At 34.4% G+C, this 19,802-nt stretch overlaps 1 protein-coding gene across 2 annotated transcripts in view; it reads left to right on the forward strand.

The window, feature by feature from the left end:
* Nucleotides 1–19,802, forward strand: part of LOC123667216 (Kv channel-interacting protein 1) — a 106,662-nt gene that overhangs the window by 79,334 nt on the left and 7,526 nt on the right. For both annotated transcript variants that reach the window (XM_045601173.1, XM_045601172.1), the window contains exons 3-5: nt 8,966–9,035; nt 10,976–11,046; nt 18,955–19,164. In XM_045601173.1, coding sequence (XP_045457129.1) covers nt 8,966–9,035; nt 10,976–11,046; nt 18,955–19,164 — 351 coding nt within the window. The remainder of the gene's footprint in view (nt 1–8,965; nt 9,036–10,975; nt 11,047–18,954; nt 19,165–19,802) is intronic.

Consider the following 19,802-nt stretch of genomic DNA (forward strand, 5'->3'; position numbering starts at 1 on the left):
TAAATATTTACTTTTTATTTCAAAACATTACTAATAAAATAACATAATATAAAACTAGCGAATCTTTTTTAAAAATCTAGTTCAGACATTTTAAAAATGGCTAACGCTGTCAATTTGACAGTTCGATTTTGGCGCTTACGGCCATTGACATTACCCAGTGACCTTTTAGTAAGAAGCTATTCTATATCTATCTCTTTCAGACATATGAATAATATAGTGCTATCACACTTGTGCATTAGCTCTAGAAGTATTTGCAAGTATTTTTAGTCAGTTAAATGTGTATAAGATTAGCTGTGCATCGCGGTTCCACCCACGTAATTTCCGACCCTGTAAGATGTTGGGGTAAAAAGTATCCTATGCGATGTTCTGGATTTATATCTATCTACGTACCAAATCCATTATCATCACCTGGTGTTTTCGTAAAAGAAACATCCGTCCATTCTCGTAACGTTTCGTATCATATATATAATTAAATGAGAACATCATTATTTTCGTAATTTTGACAAATCTGTGTTTTTCCTTTTTTTCAAAGACCGCTCTGGCGTGTGCTGTTTCGACGGCGCCTAAGCAGCGTCGTTCCCCACTCGGAGTTGATATTTGTGTTTATACAAATATTTATTTCCGGTCTGATTTTTAGCCCTCGTGGGTCTCCCCACCGTACCTCGGAGAGCACGTTAAGCTGTCAGTCCCCGGTTGTTATCTTGTACACCAGATAGCGATTGTTACTTATAGTAGGGATATATCCGCCAACCCGCATTGGAGCTCTGTAGTGGATTTAACTCTGACACTTCTATTACTTGGGGATAGAGGCATATGCCCAACAGTGGGATATTACAGGTTGAAACTTGTTTTTCCTTTTTTTCTGATTGATTTACTTGTGTCTCCAAAGCTCTATAAACTTGTATGTCTAGAAAAATTAATAAATAAATCATCAACGTAGGTTCTCAAAAAATAGTCAATCAAACAAACATTTTGGGATAACTCAAAAGTTACTTGTTAATTCTCGATGAAACTTAAATGTGACGAAAAACACTAGCTTTATTTTTTTTAAAGAATCTTTAAAATGGGTACAACCAGTAAAATAGCATTATAAGCTATATTACAACCTCTTCCTTTTACGTCTTTTAAAACTTTTTTTTGTCTTCAGTATCGATTTTAAATTCTTCCGTAATAATTGTTTTAAATATCTTCAAGTATATATATCCTTTATTGCACTTTAAAAATATAATTATACATCATGTTTATAAAAAATGTTGGCAAGGGCGAACATATATATAAGAGATCTCTACCAGTCTACCCGTGATGGTGAAAAAGGATGATAAAGCAGCGAACGGTTAATAATAATAATAATAACAATAAGGCTATAAACTGTATAAAAAGAATTGGACCGGAATAAGTAAATGTTACGTCAAAAAGCTAGGCAACCGAATGGGAATCCTTATGACATAAATCCTGTTATTTTATTAGTAAACGCACGTAGTAGCTAGAAATATTATATCTGACCCCACAGCCAAGGTCGGATATCAAGGATGTAGACAATGGTAAGGTATTTTTGTACGTATACCACACGTTATTTATAAGTCTACTTTAAGCTTCTTTTTTTTAATTTACCAAATTTTCTAAATTTCTTATTAAGTGATTAATACCAAAATATATCCAACACTAAAGTATTTTTTTTTTATGACACTAGGTCGGCAAACAAGCGTACGGCTCACCTGATGGTAAGCGATTACCGTAGCTTATAGACACCTGCAACACCAGAAGCATCGCAAGCGCGTTGCCGACCCAATCCCCAATCCCCCCAGGAGCTCTGGTCACCTTACTCACCAACAGGAACACAATACTGCTTGAAAACAGTATTATTTTGCTGTGATCTTCTGCAAGGTCGAGGTAATACCCCAGTATAATACCAAAGACCAAAATTGTAAATTAAATTTTTTAATTTAATTGTTAAAATAAAATATAAGTACGTGGTTTACCGGGTACATAAGTTGCTGATAAGTTTATCAGATGGAAGTGAACCAGTGCGTTAAGGCCTTTAGGGCAAACCCCACTTCCTGACGCTACATGATTATAATATTAGAAGATATGGGGGTTGATTGGTTTTTACAGAGCTAACGCTAGTAAATGTATACTTATTAATTTATTTTACTTATTTAAAATTGTATTGCACACAAAAATAATGATATAATTTAGAAAAAGAAGACATAAGTATGTAAAGGCGGCCTTTCGGTTATAGCGATGTATGCCAGGCATGGGTTGACTTGATTAAAGCATTGATAGTAGTTTAGGAAAAAAGTCCGAGAAGAAGACGCAAAAAACATCGCAATTGTTACAGACACAGACACACAGGAATTAACTTAAAATACTAAACATGGTTACGTTATATATACATTATATATGTTACTAATATATAGAAAAATAAGTATAGTAATTATCACTTTACATAATTGTGTTTGCTGGCAAACGAAAAAAGCCGACTTCAATTACATCGACAAGTAATACAACGTAGGTAGAAGAAAAAATAGTCAAATACGCATTATCAAAGATTACTCCAAAAGTTGTAATCAGATCTCGGTGAAATTTAAATGTGACCACATGAAAAACATCGGCTTTTGATTCAATTAAAAATCATCAAAATCGGTTCACACAGTTATAAGTTATGCAGATCTTCAAGGGTTTCTCCCGATTTCTCTAGGATCCCATCATAAGATCCTGGTTTTCTTCTCACTTTCTTTCACACCTGGGATATCTCATTTCCAACACAAAAAAAAAGAATTATCAAAATCGTTTAAGAAACGACGAAGTTATCCCCGAACATACATTAAAAAATATATATGTATATATACGGTCAAATTGAATAACCTGCTCCTTTTTTGAAGTTGGTTAAAAATTACACAAAAGTTTTATACGCGAGTTGATTTGAAATTGAACAAAAAATTTACCGAACGTCAATCATGTTGACGTTGTTTCAAAATTAAAGCCGACAGATGGCAGCATCGATGTTATTATGTCTCAATGTATATCTTTGTATATAATTTTAATAATTAATTAATTTACAAAAACAAAAGCAATAATCATTTTCTTAGTTGTTGATGCCGGTAGAGCAAGCAATTATCTATAAAATAATATATAATTTATGTGGAGTAATTGTGAGGTTTTTTTCTAAAAAGGGAGGCAAACATCTTAAGCGTATTAATATATGTATATGATGATAGCATATATTATACAGCTACATTATAACATTTTCTAATATTTTCACAGATAGCGTAAGTAAACAGTACTATAGAGCTAGAAGACCTTATACCAAACTAATATAACAATAATTGTGTTTGCTCGCAAACGAAAAAAAAACCGACTTCAATTACATCGAAGAGTAATACAACGTAGATCGACGAAAAAATAGTAATACTTTGTTCGTATTCCATATAACGCGACTTTATAAAATTGTAGAATTATATAATGTTCTACTGTTATTTCTAACATTTTGTTAGCGATTGTAGGCAGTGTAGCATATATTTTTATTAGCACGTAGTTTCGTTCCTGCTGATGTATAATAGCACAGTTATGCACTAGCGTTGCTATTTACTTTTTCTAGGCGACTGATTTAATTTTTTGGAATACCCTCGTATCGTATTACGTTGCGGTGCACCTTAGGGGGTAGTTGTGTCGCGACACACTGGGTTTGCTGTATATAAGGCTCAGGACGTGTGTTGCGGGCCCTTTTGCTTTTGCTTTTTGCTCTTTTCTTTTTTTGGGTTAGATTCTCTCGCCGTCTTAAGAGCTGAGTGCAATTTATTGTGGGTGAGTCATTGTAGTTCTTATAGGTTTAAGCTTTGCTGAAGTGTAAGTTGATTTTGTGAGTTGTTGAAAAAGAAGATTAAGTTTCTGTAGGATTTTTTTTACTCTCTCTCTTGTGTCTCGTGTTAGGAGTTGTGGGTGACTCTCTAATCCAGCAAGCAATTTTCTAACACGTAGCAGCAGAAATTTCATAAAAGGCCCGTCGTCGATTCGCGCTGACATCGCTTATTACGGCGGGCTTTTTAGTTGAAGCGGATTTATATTGAATTACGGTTTATGTCTTTTTTATTAAAAATATGTACTGTTCATGTTTTCACACAGCTCCGATGCACGACTGGAGTTTACCCCTTCAGATCAACTGTCTAAATAGGCAAAAAAAGGCTTACTAGTCTAAGAAATATATTATTACTATATCAAATTGTAAATAAATGAATCCAATAACGCCATCTATCGGAACCTAATTGCGTTATTAGAAAACGTCTGAACGCCATCTCTAACAAGGTCATTCGTTCAGTAGATTTTACTGTTCAATTTTTTCATTCCGGGGCCTTAAATGAAAATCGATTCTTAAGGAGAAAACTCCAAAAATAGTCAAGTAAATACGCTATATCAGATATAGCTCAAAAAGTTCGAGTCAAATCTCAATTATATTTAAATGGGACCACATGACAAGCACCACCTATCGATTAAAAAAAGAATCATCGATATCGGTCCACCCAGTAAAATAGTAATGAGGTTAATATAACATCGGTCGACGTAAAATAGCCAAGTAAATACCCAGTATTAGCGATAACTCAAAAATTAAAAGCTCAAATATATTTATAACGAATAAACTGCTACTCTCTACTCTAGTGGAATATTGTAATTTGATCGATAGTGAACGAAGTAATTTCATTAAATTTTGATAGATGGCGTTGTGGCAAAGTATTGAACATGACCACAGTCGTCTTAACATCGTCATGTAAATACGTGTCATCAAAGATTACTCAAAAATTGCTCATTATATCTCAATCATATTTAAAACGGACGACATGACAAGTATTAGCTTTTGATTTATACAAAAAAGATCAAAATCAGTGCACCCAGTAAAAAGATATAACGTATAATACAACGTAGGGTGACGAAAAAACCGTCAAGTAAATACGTAATATTAGATATAACTCACAAATTACTAATCAAATCTCAATTAAATTTGAATGGGACCACGTGACGAATAGTAGCTTTTAATTTATATAAGAAACGTCAAAATCGGTGCACCCAGTAAAAAGTTATGAGGTATAATACAACGTAAGGTGACGAAAATAATGTCAAGTAAATACGCGTTATCAAAGATTAATCAAAAAGTAGTTATCAGATCTCGATAAAATTTATATGTGACCACATGATAAATATCAGCTTTTGATTAAAGTAAAAATTATCAAAATCGATACACCCAGTAAAAAGTTATTGCGGATTTTCAAGAGTTTCCCTCGATTTCTCTAGGATCCCATCATCAGATCCTGGTTTCCTTATCATGGTACCAAACTAGGGATATCTCCTTTCCAACAAAAAAAGAATTATCAAAATCGGTACACCCAGTAGAAAGTTATGTGGTATAATACAACGTAGGTCGACGAAAAAAGCGTCAAGTAAAAACGCATTATTAGATATAATTCGAAAAGTAGTTTTTAGATCTCAAATAAATTTAAATGGGACCAATCGGCACACACCACCTTTCGATTAAAACAAAATTTGTCGAAATCGGTCTATCTGGTCAAAAGTTCTGATGTAACATACATAAAAAAAAAAAAAAAAAATACAGTCGAATTGAGAACCTCCTCCTTTTTTGGAAGTCGGTTAAAAATACAAATAAATATTCATAACTAAATGACCAGCCCGGCTTTGTCGTATCTAGCGAATTGCGTTTTTTGAAAATTTTCTTTCTCTATGCAATTTTCTTTATTTTTTTTTTTATTTCATAAGCATAAACCTTCGACAATTTTTGAAAAACTTAAAAAAAAAACGAGCTAAAAATAGCGTGAACTCGTGTTTGCCCATAGTCACCACGCTGGGCAGGTGGGTTGGTGACCGCAGGGCTGGCTTTGTCGCACCGAAGACGCTGCTGCCCGTCTTCGGCCTGTGTATTTCAAAGCCAGCGGTTGGATGGTTATCCCGCCATCGGTTGGCTTTTTAAGTTCCAAGGTGGTAGTGGAACTGTGTTATCCCTTAGTCGCCTCTTACGACACTCAATGGAAGATTCTACATTCTTTACTACCGTAATCACACAGACTGACGAACTTTGTACCGCCTAAATTTTTTTCTTAAATATAATAATAATATATAAGTTAATAATTACATATATCAAAATAAAATATAGCCTATCTTTCAAGTTCAATTCAAGGTGTGCAAATTTGATTAAATTCAGCTAAGTAGCTTAAGAGTTCATCGCGTACAAACAACGTGACTCGTAATGTTTATACATCAAGATATTAAATACATTATCTACAAAAATAAATATTATCAATCCCAGGTAAAACTATTCTATATTCACAATAACCGAAAATTCAACGCCAAATTTACGGGAAAATCATTTCCAAGGCTACGCTTGCATATTTGTCGAACACGCGAGTTTGCGTGATATTGTTCGAGAATGAGCTTCGAGTTTGACAGACATCGGTAACAAACTTATTGTTGATGTTTAAATTGTGTATCTTTTGCTGTTTTTATTATATTTGATTAATAGCTTACCCAATAGTTTTCTCTGATTTTGATTGCTATTATAAAAAGAAAAAATCCTATTACTGTGATAGTTGAACGTTCTGCTCAAAAATCCGAAGCAGCCCCACTGGGGAAGTACCGCGACCTTACAGAATATCACAGCTAAATAATACTGCTTTCAAGCAGTGTTGTGTCCCTGTTTTGAGTAAGGTGACCAGAGCTCCTGGGGTAGATTGGGGGTTGCAAGCGATTATATCATCAGGTGAGCCGTACTCACTTAGTTTATTTTTTAAATATCGTGTTGTATTCATAAATAATACCCCGATAAGGTGTTATATTTGCGTGGTGACTATGGGCAAAATGCATGAGTTCACTCCATTTTTGGTGCGAACTTGTGGAAGCCTATGCCCAACAGTGTTCTGTATTAGGCTGAACTGATGATGATTATGATAATGAAGGTGTTATATTTACGCTAGCCAATATTTTTCAATATCAACTCAGTCTGATAAATATTTTTTTTTACATTTAATGTATTTATTTTAAATACAGTGCGAATGAACCTAATATTTGTGTGTAATTGAGTTTATATATATTTAAATATACTATTTATTTATTTAAGGTTTGCTAGCACCTTGTAGTTGGTACATTTGTGATACATTACAATTTTAATTCAATTAAAGACTACATTCCTAAATGTACAACCATATTAAAGCAAACACGACATGCAAAGTTATCCTGTTAATGTAATACTAGAAAACTTGATAAAACAGTAGCAAAAACTCAGAAGAAAATAAAACATAGAACTGAAAGATGGGGTTATTTTTTTTTTTTAGTGCCAAACATTACCATATTAAGAAAAATAATATCAAGATTTAAATTCTGTGTCCAGACAACGGCAAATATCTGTATAGTCTATACAAAAATTTGTCATATATAACAGTAAAAAATCAAATAAATAATTGCGTCTAAGCCCTTCCAGCGCGTGATTGTTGCCATTATCAAACAAAAAATACATTTTTTTTTTCATGGCTCAGTTTATTTTCGTGTCTAACGATTGTTGCTAGTATTAGCGCGGTCTCACGCCATATTTAATCTGTAATGGTCATTGCGGGAAATTTTTGCTTGCCTAAACAATTTATGTTCTTTGTAATGGAATCAGATTTTGAATTATACAACCTAATGGCCGGAACTTTTTCTGCGTTTATTTATTATTATTGTTTATTTTTTTATAAAAAGATAAAATTAGAAAAATATAAAACAAACAACAACAACAAACAAAGATAGGATTAGAAATGAGACTATCCGTGAGAACGAAAGTAACCGACATAGCCCACAGAATTAGCAAGTTGAAGTGGCAGTGGGCTGGTCATCTGTGTCGCAGGACCGATGGCCGTTGGAGTAGACGGGTCCTGGAGTGGAGACCGCGTCTTGGCAAACGCAGTGTGGGACGTTCTCCGACCCGTTGGACCGACAATCTACGTAAGATTGCCGGTGTAGGCTGGATGAGGATTGCGGAAAACCGGGATGACTGGCGCGAACTTGGGGAGGCCTATGTCCAGCAGTGGACTGCCATAGGCTGAAGTGATGAGTGTGATGATGATTTTTTTATAAATCTTTCTATAATAATAAATGCGAAAGTTTGCATGGTTTACTCACTCACTTCAGCCTGCAATAGTCACCACGCTAGGCAGGCGTGTTTGGTGGACCACAGGGCTGGCCCTGTCGCACCGAAGACGCTGCTGCCAGTCTTCGGTTATTTCATATCCAGCAGTTGTATGATTTTCCCGTCATCGGTCGACTTTTAAGTTCCAAGGTAGTAGTGGAACTGTGTTATCCCTTAGTCGCCTCTTACGACACCCACTAGAAAAGAGGGGGTGGCTATATTCTTTAATACTTTAACCGAACAGCATCAAGCATGGTTATTTGTTACATAATCAAGTCAAACTAGCTGAACGGATCTTGAGATAAGTTATAGTTTCCAATGGTACAATCGTTTTTTTTTCCTTTTGTTTATTTAAAAATATACAATATATGTGAGAATACGATAGTTTTTTAGTTTTTCTCAGATGGAGGGATCGATATTATTTTTGCTCTGTTGTCTACACCGCCCTCTGTCCTCTAAACTACACACTAATACTGAGATAGGAAACAGCAGGAAATATCTGCTTAAAATTTGTAGCAGCCCGACTAGGGAAGCACCTTTACAGAAAATCCCAGCTAAATAATACTGCAGTCAAGTAGTGTTGTACTCCTGTGGTGGGAATGGTGGCCAGAGCCGTTGGGAAGATTAGTGTTTGGGTCGGCAATGCGCTTGCAATGCAAGCTATACCAGTAGGTGTTGCAAGCGCATTCTTTTACCATTACGCGGGACTCTGTTAAAAAAATCGCTTTTAAAAATTATCTCCCGACGTAGGGTATGGAAAATAAACGTAGAAAATTATTAATTAATAAATAAAAATATTTTCAGGAATGTCCGGAGGGCGTGGTGCACGAAGACTCCTTCAAAGACATCTACGCTAAGTTCTTCCCACACGGCAGTAAGTTTAATTTTTCCTTTTTTTATATATCTTTATATAATAATAATGTTTTAAATACAAAAATTTATTATTTATATAATTATTAATTTTTTTTTTAGTTGTATTTCATTATAAGAATTGAAGAGAGTCAAATTGTTTTATGGGTCAAATCGTTGCCTGAAATAAAGAAATATTATTATTATTATTATTATTATTATTATTATTATTATTATTATTTAAAAATATAATTGCCAAATTTTGCTGTATAAAATTTGCAATATTTTCTTTAGCATTACAATGGTTTAGGGTAAAGGAAGCCAGTTTCTTTGACAAATGTTACCCAAAACTTCAATTATAGATTTTAGTTTTATATAAAACTGTATTGTCTTTAAGTGTTCAATTGGTTAATGTTTTTTGATTGTACATTCGTATGTACTAATAAATATATAAATACAAAAATTTGTGAGAATGGATGTTTGTTACTCATCTACGCGAAAACTACTGAAATTAAATTTGACTAGCCCATTGACGCACTTTGTACCGTCCGTGCTTTCTGCTCCGCGGGCTGTGGATTTCGATTTCCTCCTGAGTTTCAATGTAATATTTGTATTTATATATGTCTTATAATCTTATTTCCATATATGTAAGAAGAATATTTAGCTATAGCAGTCGGCTGTTACCTATAATACAAGCATTAAGTTGCTTAACATGGGAACAGACGACCGAGTGTGTATGTTATAAGATATTTATTTATTTATTTAACAGAGTGTAATCAAACTCGATGCGTAAATAGCTGGTGATCTAGAGTAACGCACAGGCTACTTTTTATCTGACATTCCCACGGGATCAGAAATAATTCGGGGGGGGGGGGCGTAGCTAGTTGAATACTTTTATATATTTAGCTGTGCCCGCGACTTCATCCGCGTGGCATTTAACAAAAAAAGTTGTCGTTCAGTTCGAAGAGCGATAAAATAAATATATTTCTAAAATAAAAGTAGCCTATGTTACTCCTTATTTCATCAGCTATCTGCCAGTGAAAGCCCTGTCAAAATCGGTCAGCTGTTTCAGAGATTACCCGGAACAAACAGACAGACAAATATTGTTAAAAAATGTATTTTTGGTATATGTACCGTGTATACATCCATATGCATTTAGTAAAAAGCGGATACAAACAGACACTCCAACTTTATTTATTTGTATAGATTAATCGCAGTATAAAAACGATAAGGAATAACCAAATTGTAATTCCAAATTTCTGACTGCGCGATGTAAACGTCTCAACATAAATTTAAAGTTTGTATTAAAAAAAAATTAATAGATAAAGCGTATTATTCGGTGCAGGATTACATAATTGATAAAGATGAGTGGATTTAATGGTTAACTGAGGTAGGGCACAGCAGGAATTTCCTGCTCAAAATATGGAGCAGCCCGACTGGGGTAGTACCTCGACCTTACAGAAGATCACAGCTAAATAATACAGTATTGTGTTCCTGTTGGTGAGTAAGGTGACCAGAGCTCCTGGGGGGATTGGGGATTGGGTCGGCAACGCGCTTGCGATGCTTCTGGTATTGCAGGCGTCTATAAGCTACGGTAATCACTTACCATCAGGTGAGCCGTACGCTTGTTTGTTGACCTAGTGACATAAAAAAAAATGGCGCTGTATTTCATGCAAGATATTACTGTACCATATTTTTGATCTGCATATCGCATTATCTATACTAATATTATAAAGATTGTCCCGATTGTTATCATGTACAGTTGATACCGATCGTTACTCATAGTAGGGAATATATCCGCCAACCCGCATGGAGCAGCGTTGTGGATTAATCTCTGATCTTCTATATGATTATAGATTTCTATGCCCAGCAGTGGGGTATTACAGGCTGTAGCGTAGCGATTTACTCGCTAAAAACGGCATACCTCAGCTAAAATAAATTAAAATTGAATAAATCCATTTTCAGATTCAGCGTTGTACGCGCACTATGTGTTCAAAGCCTTCGATGTCAACTGCAGTGGCGCCATCAGCTTCAGGGTGAGTAAAATATTTGAGTTAAGTATTAAAAAAAATTCGTATAGAACTTTAATTTTTTGCTTTAATACAACAAGGATGACAAACAAGCGTCCGGATCAACTGATATATAGACGTCTACAACACCAGAAACATCGCAATCATTGCCGACCTTATCAGCAATTTCCATCCCAGGAACCTAGTTACCTTACTCACCAGCAGGAACACAACACTACTTGAAAGCAGTATTAGTTAACTGTGATCTTATGTAAAGTCGAGGTACATCCCCAGTCGGACAACTCCAGATTTTGAGCAGGAAATTTCCTGCTATACCCCACCTCAGTTACCGCCCTTAATGTTGGTCATAAAGTTTGAATTCGCAACTTCGATACTGGGATTATCTTTTCTTCTCTCTCGTGATTTTCACGTCTCTATCAAATAGCTAAATATAAACTAAACTGTAATACTTCAAAAATGTGTCAAAATATTTAAAAATATGAAAAGTAAAAAGTCAATAGACATCCAGTCTCCTCATGCTAAATAAAATCCACATCAGACTCGCAACAAAGCCAAGTATTAAGAGTAACGATACAGTTTCGATATACAAACTTAGTAAATAAAATAAGACGCAAAGTTCCAAACACTTGTGTAACTTCGGTAGTAAAATGACAGTTATGCCAAACAGAGTCGAACTTGGAACAAAGGTTGCTTGGAAATGTCATCTACTAATGCTTACTAGAAGAAGAATAAAATATAACAAAGTTTATCCTACACTATATGACTGCCTGATGAATAAAGTGCAACAGTATTTATCCTTCATCGATAAGTAACAAATTCACTTGCTTAGATAGTCAAATCACTTCTCTAATAATTTAAAATCAGCTCAGTCAGTCAGTAAGTTCAGCCTATTGCAGTCAACTGCTGGACATAGGCTTCCTTTGCTGGATATGACATACACAGGCCGAAGACTGGGAAGAGCGTCTTCGGTGCGACAGGGCCAGCTCTATGGTCACCAACACGCCTGCCCAGCGTGGTGACTATTGCAGGCTGAAGTGAGTAAGTAAACCATGCAAACTTTCGCATTTATTATTATAGAAAGATTTATAAAAAAATCATCATCACACTCATCACTTCAGCCTATGGCAGTCCACTGCTGGACATAGGCCTCCCGAAGTTCGCGCCAGACATCCCAGTTTTCCGCAACCCTCATCCAGCCTACACCGGCAATCTTACGTAGATCGTAGGTCCAACGGGCCGGAGGGCGTCCCACACTGCGTTTACCAAGACGCGGTCTCCACCCTAGGACCTAGGAACTCCAACGAGCAATGCGTCCTGCCTGTGTTACATACATACGGAGCCGAGACGTGGACACTGACGAAAGGACTGGTCCACAAGTTTAAAGTCGCTCAACGTGCAATGGAACGGGCTATGCTTGGGGTCTCTCTCAAAGATAGGATTATAATTTAAAATCCATGTGCTTAATTTATTTTTATTATTGTGGGTACATTTACACTAATATTATGGAATTGAAGAGTTTGTTTGTTTATTTGTTTAAGCGCGCTAATTTCAGGAACTGCATTATTGAAAAATTATTTTTGTCTGATAGTCCATAAACCGATGAAGACTTATAGGCTATATATAATTTTAGTACGTTGTTTCTTCAATTAACGCGATTAAAACGATGGGACACAGCTAGTAATTTATATTTTACCAATTTCAAAAGAACTTTAATAATTGTTATATGTAATAATGAATATTGATTTGTGTGCTATTTCCACTACTCTCTGTTCTTAGGTTACGAATTATTCCCAAAACATTTGGGTCCAAATAAACAAGAACGTGCTAGTTAGATATTTCTTACCCTCTTCTCCCCTTTCTATTCTTTTAAGTTATTGTGTTTACCAATCAAATCTGCTGAGTCGTGTTATGATTGTATCGGTAGCAAGAATTGAACAATTATTGCTGATCAAATAATATTCGTGTCTTCTTATCCTACTTACAACGATTTCTACGTGCTGAGAAGTAACATCATAAAGATTTCATGCAAAAGTGTAAATTGCTTATCTATCTTAATATATATAAATCTCGTGTCACAATGTTTGTCCTCAATGGACTCCTAAACCACTTAACCGATTATAATAAAATTCGCACACCATGTGCAGTTCGATCCAACTTAAAAAATAGGCTATATTTTATTTTGATATATTATGTTATTATTATATTTCAGAAAAAAAAGTTGATATGAAGTTCGCCAGGTCAGCTAGTCTAATATATAAAATTCTCGTGTCGCGGTGTTTGTAGTTAAACTCCTCCGAAACGGCTTGACCGATTCTCATGAAATTTTGTGTGCATATTGGGTAGGTCTGATAATCGAACAATATCTATTTATCATCCCCCTATATATTAAGGGTAGTCCACCCCTAAATATATATTTTTTTTATTTTTAGATAAATTATTTATTATTTATTTTATTATGATTTGGTGTTGAAAAATACATACAACTCTAAATTTTCACCCTTCTACCACCAACCCCTATTTTTATACAGCGTTTAGCGGCAAGACAACGTTTGCCGAGTCAGCTAGTCTTTATGTAAAATCCTTTTGTTCTTAAAACTTTAGTAACTAAATCAAATTATGAGATTAAGAATTGTATAAAATATAAGGAAAATAAATAAAACAAAAGAATTCATTGTAATCTGTATAAAAATATTTTCGAATAGACATTCAACGTAAGATCGCTATCACTTCAATCGCAACATCTTTTGTTCCGGTAAAAATATTTAGTTATTAGCTAGCCTTAGTTAGGTGTAGATATAGAATATATATACGTGATAGGATTTCTAAAATAATTTGTCGTGACATGTCACACTGATAGTACTCAAACTTTGGAAATTTTCTAAAATTAGGACAGCTTGACAAGTAAGTCTTGTCAAGCTATCCCAAAACTCGAGAGAAGTATGTGCATACTTTTTTTTAAATAATACCTTGGAATAACGGTAACTATTTTTCTGTTTTTTGCATTTTATTATCTAAACTACACAACTGAACACAACAAAAAGAACACACTAAATGAAAGCTTGAGCATGTTATTAATTTTGAATTATATAATGCTGCGTGTGCTTAGTGGCGCTGCATTTTGTTCAATTAATATTTCTCGACGATATTTCTAAGCATAATCTACACTTTGACACGTTTGTAGCGTATTATTAACAAAATAACTAATTTACCAAAGTCTAATTATTTGTAAAAGTTAATATTTGTAAAATGACGATTCACAAGTACTTTAAAAGCTTCCTTATATTAAGAAATGTGTGATTTTGGAATACTACAGCGCCGAAAAATTTATAAAACATAGTTAAGTACAGTTATTAAGATTGTAACAAGTAATGTGAAAATAGCTCATTTATTTTCATGCTATTTAATTTATTTCAACGCACGCCACATCGTCAGATTGTCGCGACATTTAGAACGTGTTTGAGATATTGGACTGACGCCAAGCTCTCTAAATTCTAAGATTCCTAGATTTCGAGATCTCAAGATTATTTTGTGTTAATCGAAGTGCCAAGTCTGTGCATACGTCTGAATTTGATTGTTTAAGCATTCGTTTAATCAAGATTTCATTTGTGTCAATTTAGTATTAGTTTTATTATAGTCTTTTTATAGGACTACGATTGCAAATAAGCCTACATTCTTGATACGTACGGCCAAAGAATGAAACTCTCTACCAGCGTCTTTGTTTCCGAATAACTACAACGCTAGGATCTTTAAGTCAAGAGTGAATACGTTACTTCTAGGTAAGCGTTGTCCATCCTAGACCGCATTTTCACTTAACATCAGGTGAAATAGTGGTCAAACGCAAACCTATCTTAATATAAAAAATAAAGGTTTAGATGTTCTACTACTACTGGTCCAATTTGAGTATTAGGCACTTAACTTTTAGTAAGCCAGTTACTGAGGAAAGTTATTGGCTATAAAGAAGCTCGACTAGGGAATATAGTAACTTTAAATGTCGACCAAATCCAACGAGTCTATCAGACCTATTGTCGGTTGGCACAATTGATAGTGACCCTGTTTTATAATGTTTTGGTTTTTGCGCGGGGTTAGGTTAAAATTTTGCATTTTTTTTTTACAATTCACGCTGCTTCATAGAGTAAGAAATGTGCTAGTAACATTTGTCTTGCGAAAATTTACAAATTAATTTTCGATAATATTGATTTTGGAAAGAGCTTTAAAAGATATACACTCGCGCCATACGCCTTCTGAATCAGTTGTCAGATCAGGTGGACATATTTTGTTGTACTCTGAATGAATTCACAAGAGCTGCTTTATTTATTATATGTTATGGTTAGTGGTTGTTTTTGGTTACAATATTTTAGTATTATATGTACTATCGCATTAGGTTATAAGCCTGTAATGGTAATATATTTATGGATATAAATAAATAAAGATAAAATTATAAAGTATAAATACACTAACCGTTAAAACGCGTCAATTTTCAAAAAAAAATCGTATATATTAAAACATTATACAGCCTATAGCCGTTTTCGTTAAATGGACTATCAAACACAAAAGGATTTTTTTAATTCGAACCAGTTGTTCCTGAGATTAGCGCCGACAAACAAACAAACTCTTCAGCTTTACTATTATAGTATAAATACACGTAAATGTAAACTAAACGTTTTCATAAAACAACAAATACGAGTGTTCGCTTTTTGATTTTTGTTAAAACGGATCTTGTTAATATGTTGTTGATTTGACTCAACTTATACAAAGACTTGCTTGTAACAGAGAGATCAGAGGGTATTCAGCTTTTGTTTGGATTTTATCAAGAACAGTTTCATAGTAAGAATTACGGAGCGAACGATTTGGTTTCTTTAGAAATGAATGTCATTGAATTAGCGAATATTCTTATAAGATATTTCTCGTATCAACAGCTCTGACACGCCCACGCTCTGATCTGGTCAATATCACCTTATTTAAATAGGATTAATAGCAATTATTTTACAGAAGTTTGTAAATGTATACAGTAGAAATATTTACGTGTTTTTATGCGTGTGTAAATAATTGCTTACGTCGGTCCAATGTTAAGATTATACCACGACGTTTCAGTTAAGTGTCACTATTTCTTCTTTGTTGGATCTATATTCCGGATCAGTGGTAGCTTCACCTTGACTATAATATAGAGATTAAAAATATAATATGTTTATTCGTCGGTCGGAAAAAAAAAGTTTACTTATTTTATACGGAAATGTAAAGTAAGATTTTACAAATCTGTACCATTTTGATCGTCCTTTTTCGATGTTAACTTAATTAACATTGCCTAAAGACTTTCTGAAGACTCTGAAACAGATCGAAATCTAAATGGAATTCGTTGGATTCACCCATTTTGGCGCACAGAAAAACAAATAAAAAGTGGCGCGAAATTGTTTTTTAATTTCATTTTTAAAATGGCATCTTTTCGTGATATCAAAACCAGCCAGTTACAAACAATACAACCAAAAAGATTTTATTGCAATTTTTTACTGGAAAATACAAAAAGACTTTTTGCTCGACCTATTATTTTGTGCAAAGACACTTTAAAAGTGCCTTTAAAGTCTCATTGGATATAGAAATTTTTGTTTCGTTTGATTTGTCGATGAGTTTGTGAATGACTATTTTCAATTTATCCGGGACAAAATAGTTTCGATTAAATCGAATTATTCAGAGTAACAATTAAAAGTTGGTATTGGTATAAATTGTGTTTGCTAGCGAACGAAAAAACCGACTTCAATTACATCGACAAGTATTTACAATTTTTTTCGTCTACAACGTAAGTAGACGAAAAAAATGAACAAACGCACTAGTCGTCACTATGATTTTCAAGGGTTCCTCTCGATTTTTCTGGGACTCCATCATCAGATCCTGTTTTTTTATCATGGTACCATCCTCGGGATATCTCCTTTTCAACAAAAAAAGAATTTTCAAAATCGGTTCATAAGCGACGAAGTATACATAAAACAATATATATACGGTCGAATTGAGTAACCTCCTCCTTTTTTGAAGTCGGTTAAAAATAATTTAGTTTCTTCTGGTGAGTGAACTTTAACGTTTCATGTTACAAGCCCTTTAAGTAACTAAGTCCTTTGTATACTAACAATTGACAAAATCCTTCATAAACAAGTCAAAATATAAAAAAGAAACTCATATAAAAATGTATGTAAGCATATGTATATGTCTCTGAATTTCGAACACTGCGCCGTTTCGAATAATTCTTATTTTTGTCTTCATTATTGTTAGGACAACGGTCGTAAAATCTCTTTTATTATATATTAAATAATTGTGTTTGCTCGCAAACGAAAAAAAAAACCGACTTCAATTACATCGACAAGTAATACAACGTAGATCGACGAAAAAATAGTCAAGCAACTACGCGTTATCAAAGATTACTCAAAAAGTAGTAATCAGATCTCGATAAAATTTATATGTGACCACATGATAAACATCAGCTTTCGATTAAATTAAAAATTATCAAAATTGGTACACCCAGTAAAAAGTTATTACGGATTTTCGAGAGTTGCCTTCGATTTCTCTGGGATCCCATCATCAGATCCTGGTTTACTTATCACGGTACCAAACTAGAGATATCCCCTTTCCAACAAAAAAAGAATTATCAAAATCGGTACATCCAGTAGAAAGTTATGCGGTATAATACAACGTAGGTCGACGAAAAAAGCGTCAAGTAAAAACGCATTATTAGATATAACTCGAAAAGTAGTTGTTAGATCTCAAATAAATTTAAATGGGACCAATTGGTACACACCACCTTTCGATTAAAACAAAATTTGTCGAAATCGGTCTACCCGGTCAAAAGTTCTGATGTAACATACATTAAAAAAAATGCAGTCGAATTGAGAGCCTCCTCCTTTTTTGGAAGTCGGTTAAAAAAATGAATATATATTATTTCATTCATTCATTTCATTTTCAAAATATATATTATTAAAAAATGTATCTAACGAAGAAGGTTCTATAAAAATGGTTTCTTAATAAATTGACGGCAGCAATATGACGTCACTATTTTCAATATAATAATGTTCGTGCTATAACGTCGTGATAATTCGTTTAATAACAAAAAACTGTTTTCGATAAAAACAACGACTTTAATTTCACAACACTTTTATCAATAACTTAAACTTTACACTCGATAGCCATATTTTCAATTGACACCAAAACTAACATTCCTTCTGACATCGTCTTATCTCTTTATTTAAACATCAACGACAGCCAGCCAGCGGTGGCATAATTTAACTAAAGAGATTCTATAGGAATTTCTTTATTTTATTTATTTGTACCCTTCTTCACAAATTCTAACGTTTATACGGTTTTTGACATTAGAGAGCGTCTTGCGCTGACATATATATTCACAAAAAAAAAAGGTTGTACAAAGTACGCCGCGTTGCTAGCGATATTTAAGCATTTGATTCGTCAACAGATAATATTACGACATTTATTGTATAGAAATAAAAAGTTACTGACTTATCTATGATCTAACCCTTCAGTCGCTTAAAGGCTTCGCCATTTAGTGATACTAGTACAGTCTACGAATGGGAATGGTTCTTTAATCGGAACGATTTTGAACGACGCCTCGTAGGCTTTTTATTTGAGTCTACTTTTTTATAGGAGAAAAAAAAGGTACTAAGGTCCTTTAGACCACACGACTGAAGTATAACTTCTTTAGTTGTCCCTACAATAATATACGAAACGTAACTCTCTTTCTATCTTCACTTTCATATATCTCTCTCTCAACTTTCGCCTCGCCCGATCACACTTTCCGTAACGCTCTCGTCACACATTCACCAGCCCACTCCCTAAGTCAAGCGTGCGTAAAGAAGTTCTACTTCAGTAAAAAATAATTAGGAACTAAAGACTAAAAAATATAAATTAATAAAATTCCAGGAGTTGCTCGTGACCCTATCGACTCTTCTCCGCGGCTCAGTCTACGAGCGTCTCCGTTGGGCCTTCCGTTTGTACGACGTGGACGGTGACGGTGCCATCACGAGGCAAGAGCTAGCTGAGGTGGTGGTGGCAGTTCACGAACTGTTGGGGAGACGGGCGCCTCCTGGGTCACCGGCTGCCAGGCTCGACGATGCGAAGGCTAATGAACAGGTAGCTGTCATCAGCTCAGCAAGATCATTCCTTAGATGTAGTTTCTGGTTCCCTTATTTGTTCTTCGTTGTCGAACACAAGTATGTAAGCTCAACTTAATATCTATACTAATATTACAAAAGCTGAAAAGTTTGAGTGTTTGTTTATCCAAACACACCTAGTCTATAATCTATAATCTATAATCTATAATAATAATAATAATATATATAAAAGCGAAAGGTCACTCACTCATCACGAAATCTCCGAAACTATAACACCTACAAACTTGAAATTTGGCAGGTAGGCTCCTTATAGGACGTAGACATCCGCTAAGAACGGATTTTACGAAACTCGACCCCTAAGGGGGTGAAATGGGGGTTGGAAGTTTGTATGAAAGTCCTATGTTTTTGAAGTAAGAGACCTGAAATTTAAAATGTATGCTCTATAGATGGTAAAAAAGTGTCCAAATAATGTATCTTTAGAAATCAACCCCTTTTTGGGGTTGAAACGGGGGATGGTACGTTGACTCACTGATCACGAAATCTCCGAAACTATAACACCTACAAACTTGAAATTTGGCAGGTAGGCTCCTTATAGGACGTAAACATCCGCTAAGAACGGATTTTACGAAACTCGACCCCTAAGGGGGTGAAATAGGG

This window comes from Melitaea cinxia, chromosome 27, assembly GCF_905220565.1.
Source record: "Melitaea cinxia chromosome 27, ilMelCinx1.1, whole genome shotgun sequence".
Taxonomy (NCBI): Eukaryota; Metazoa; Arthropoda; class Insecta; order Lepidoptera; family Nymphalidae; genus Melitaea; species Melitaea cinxia.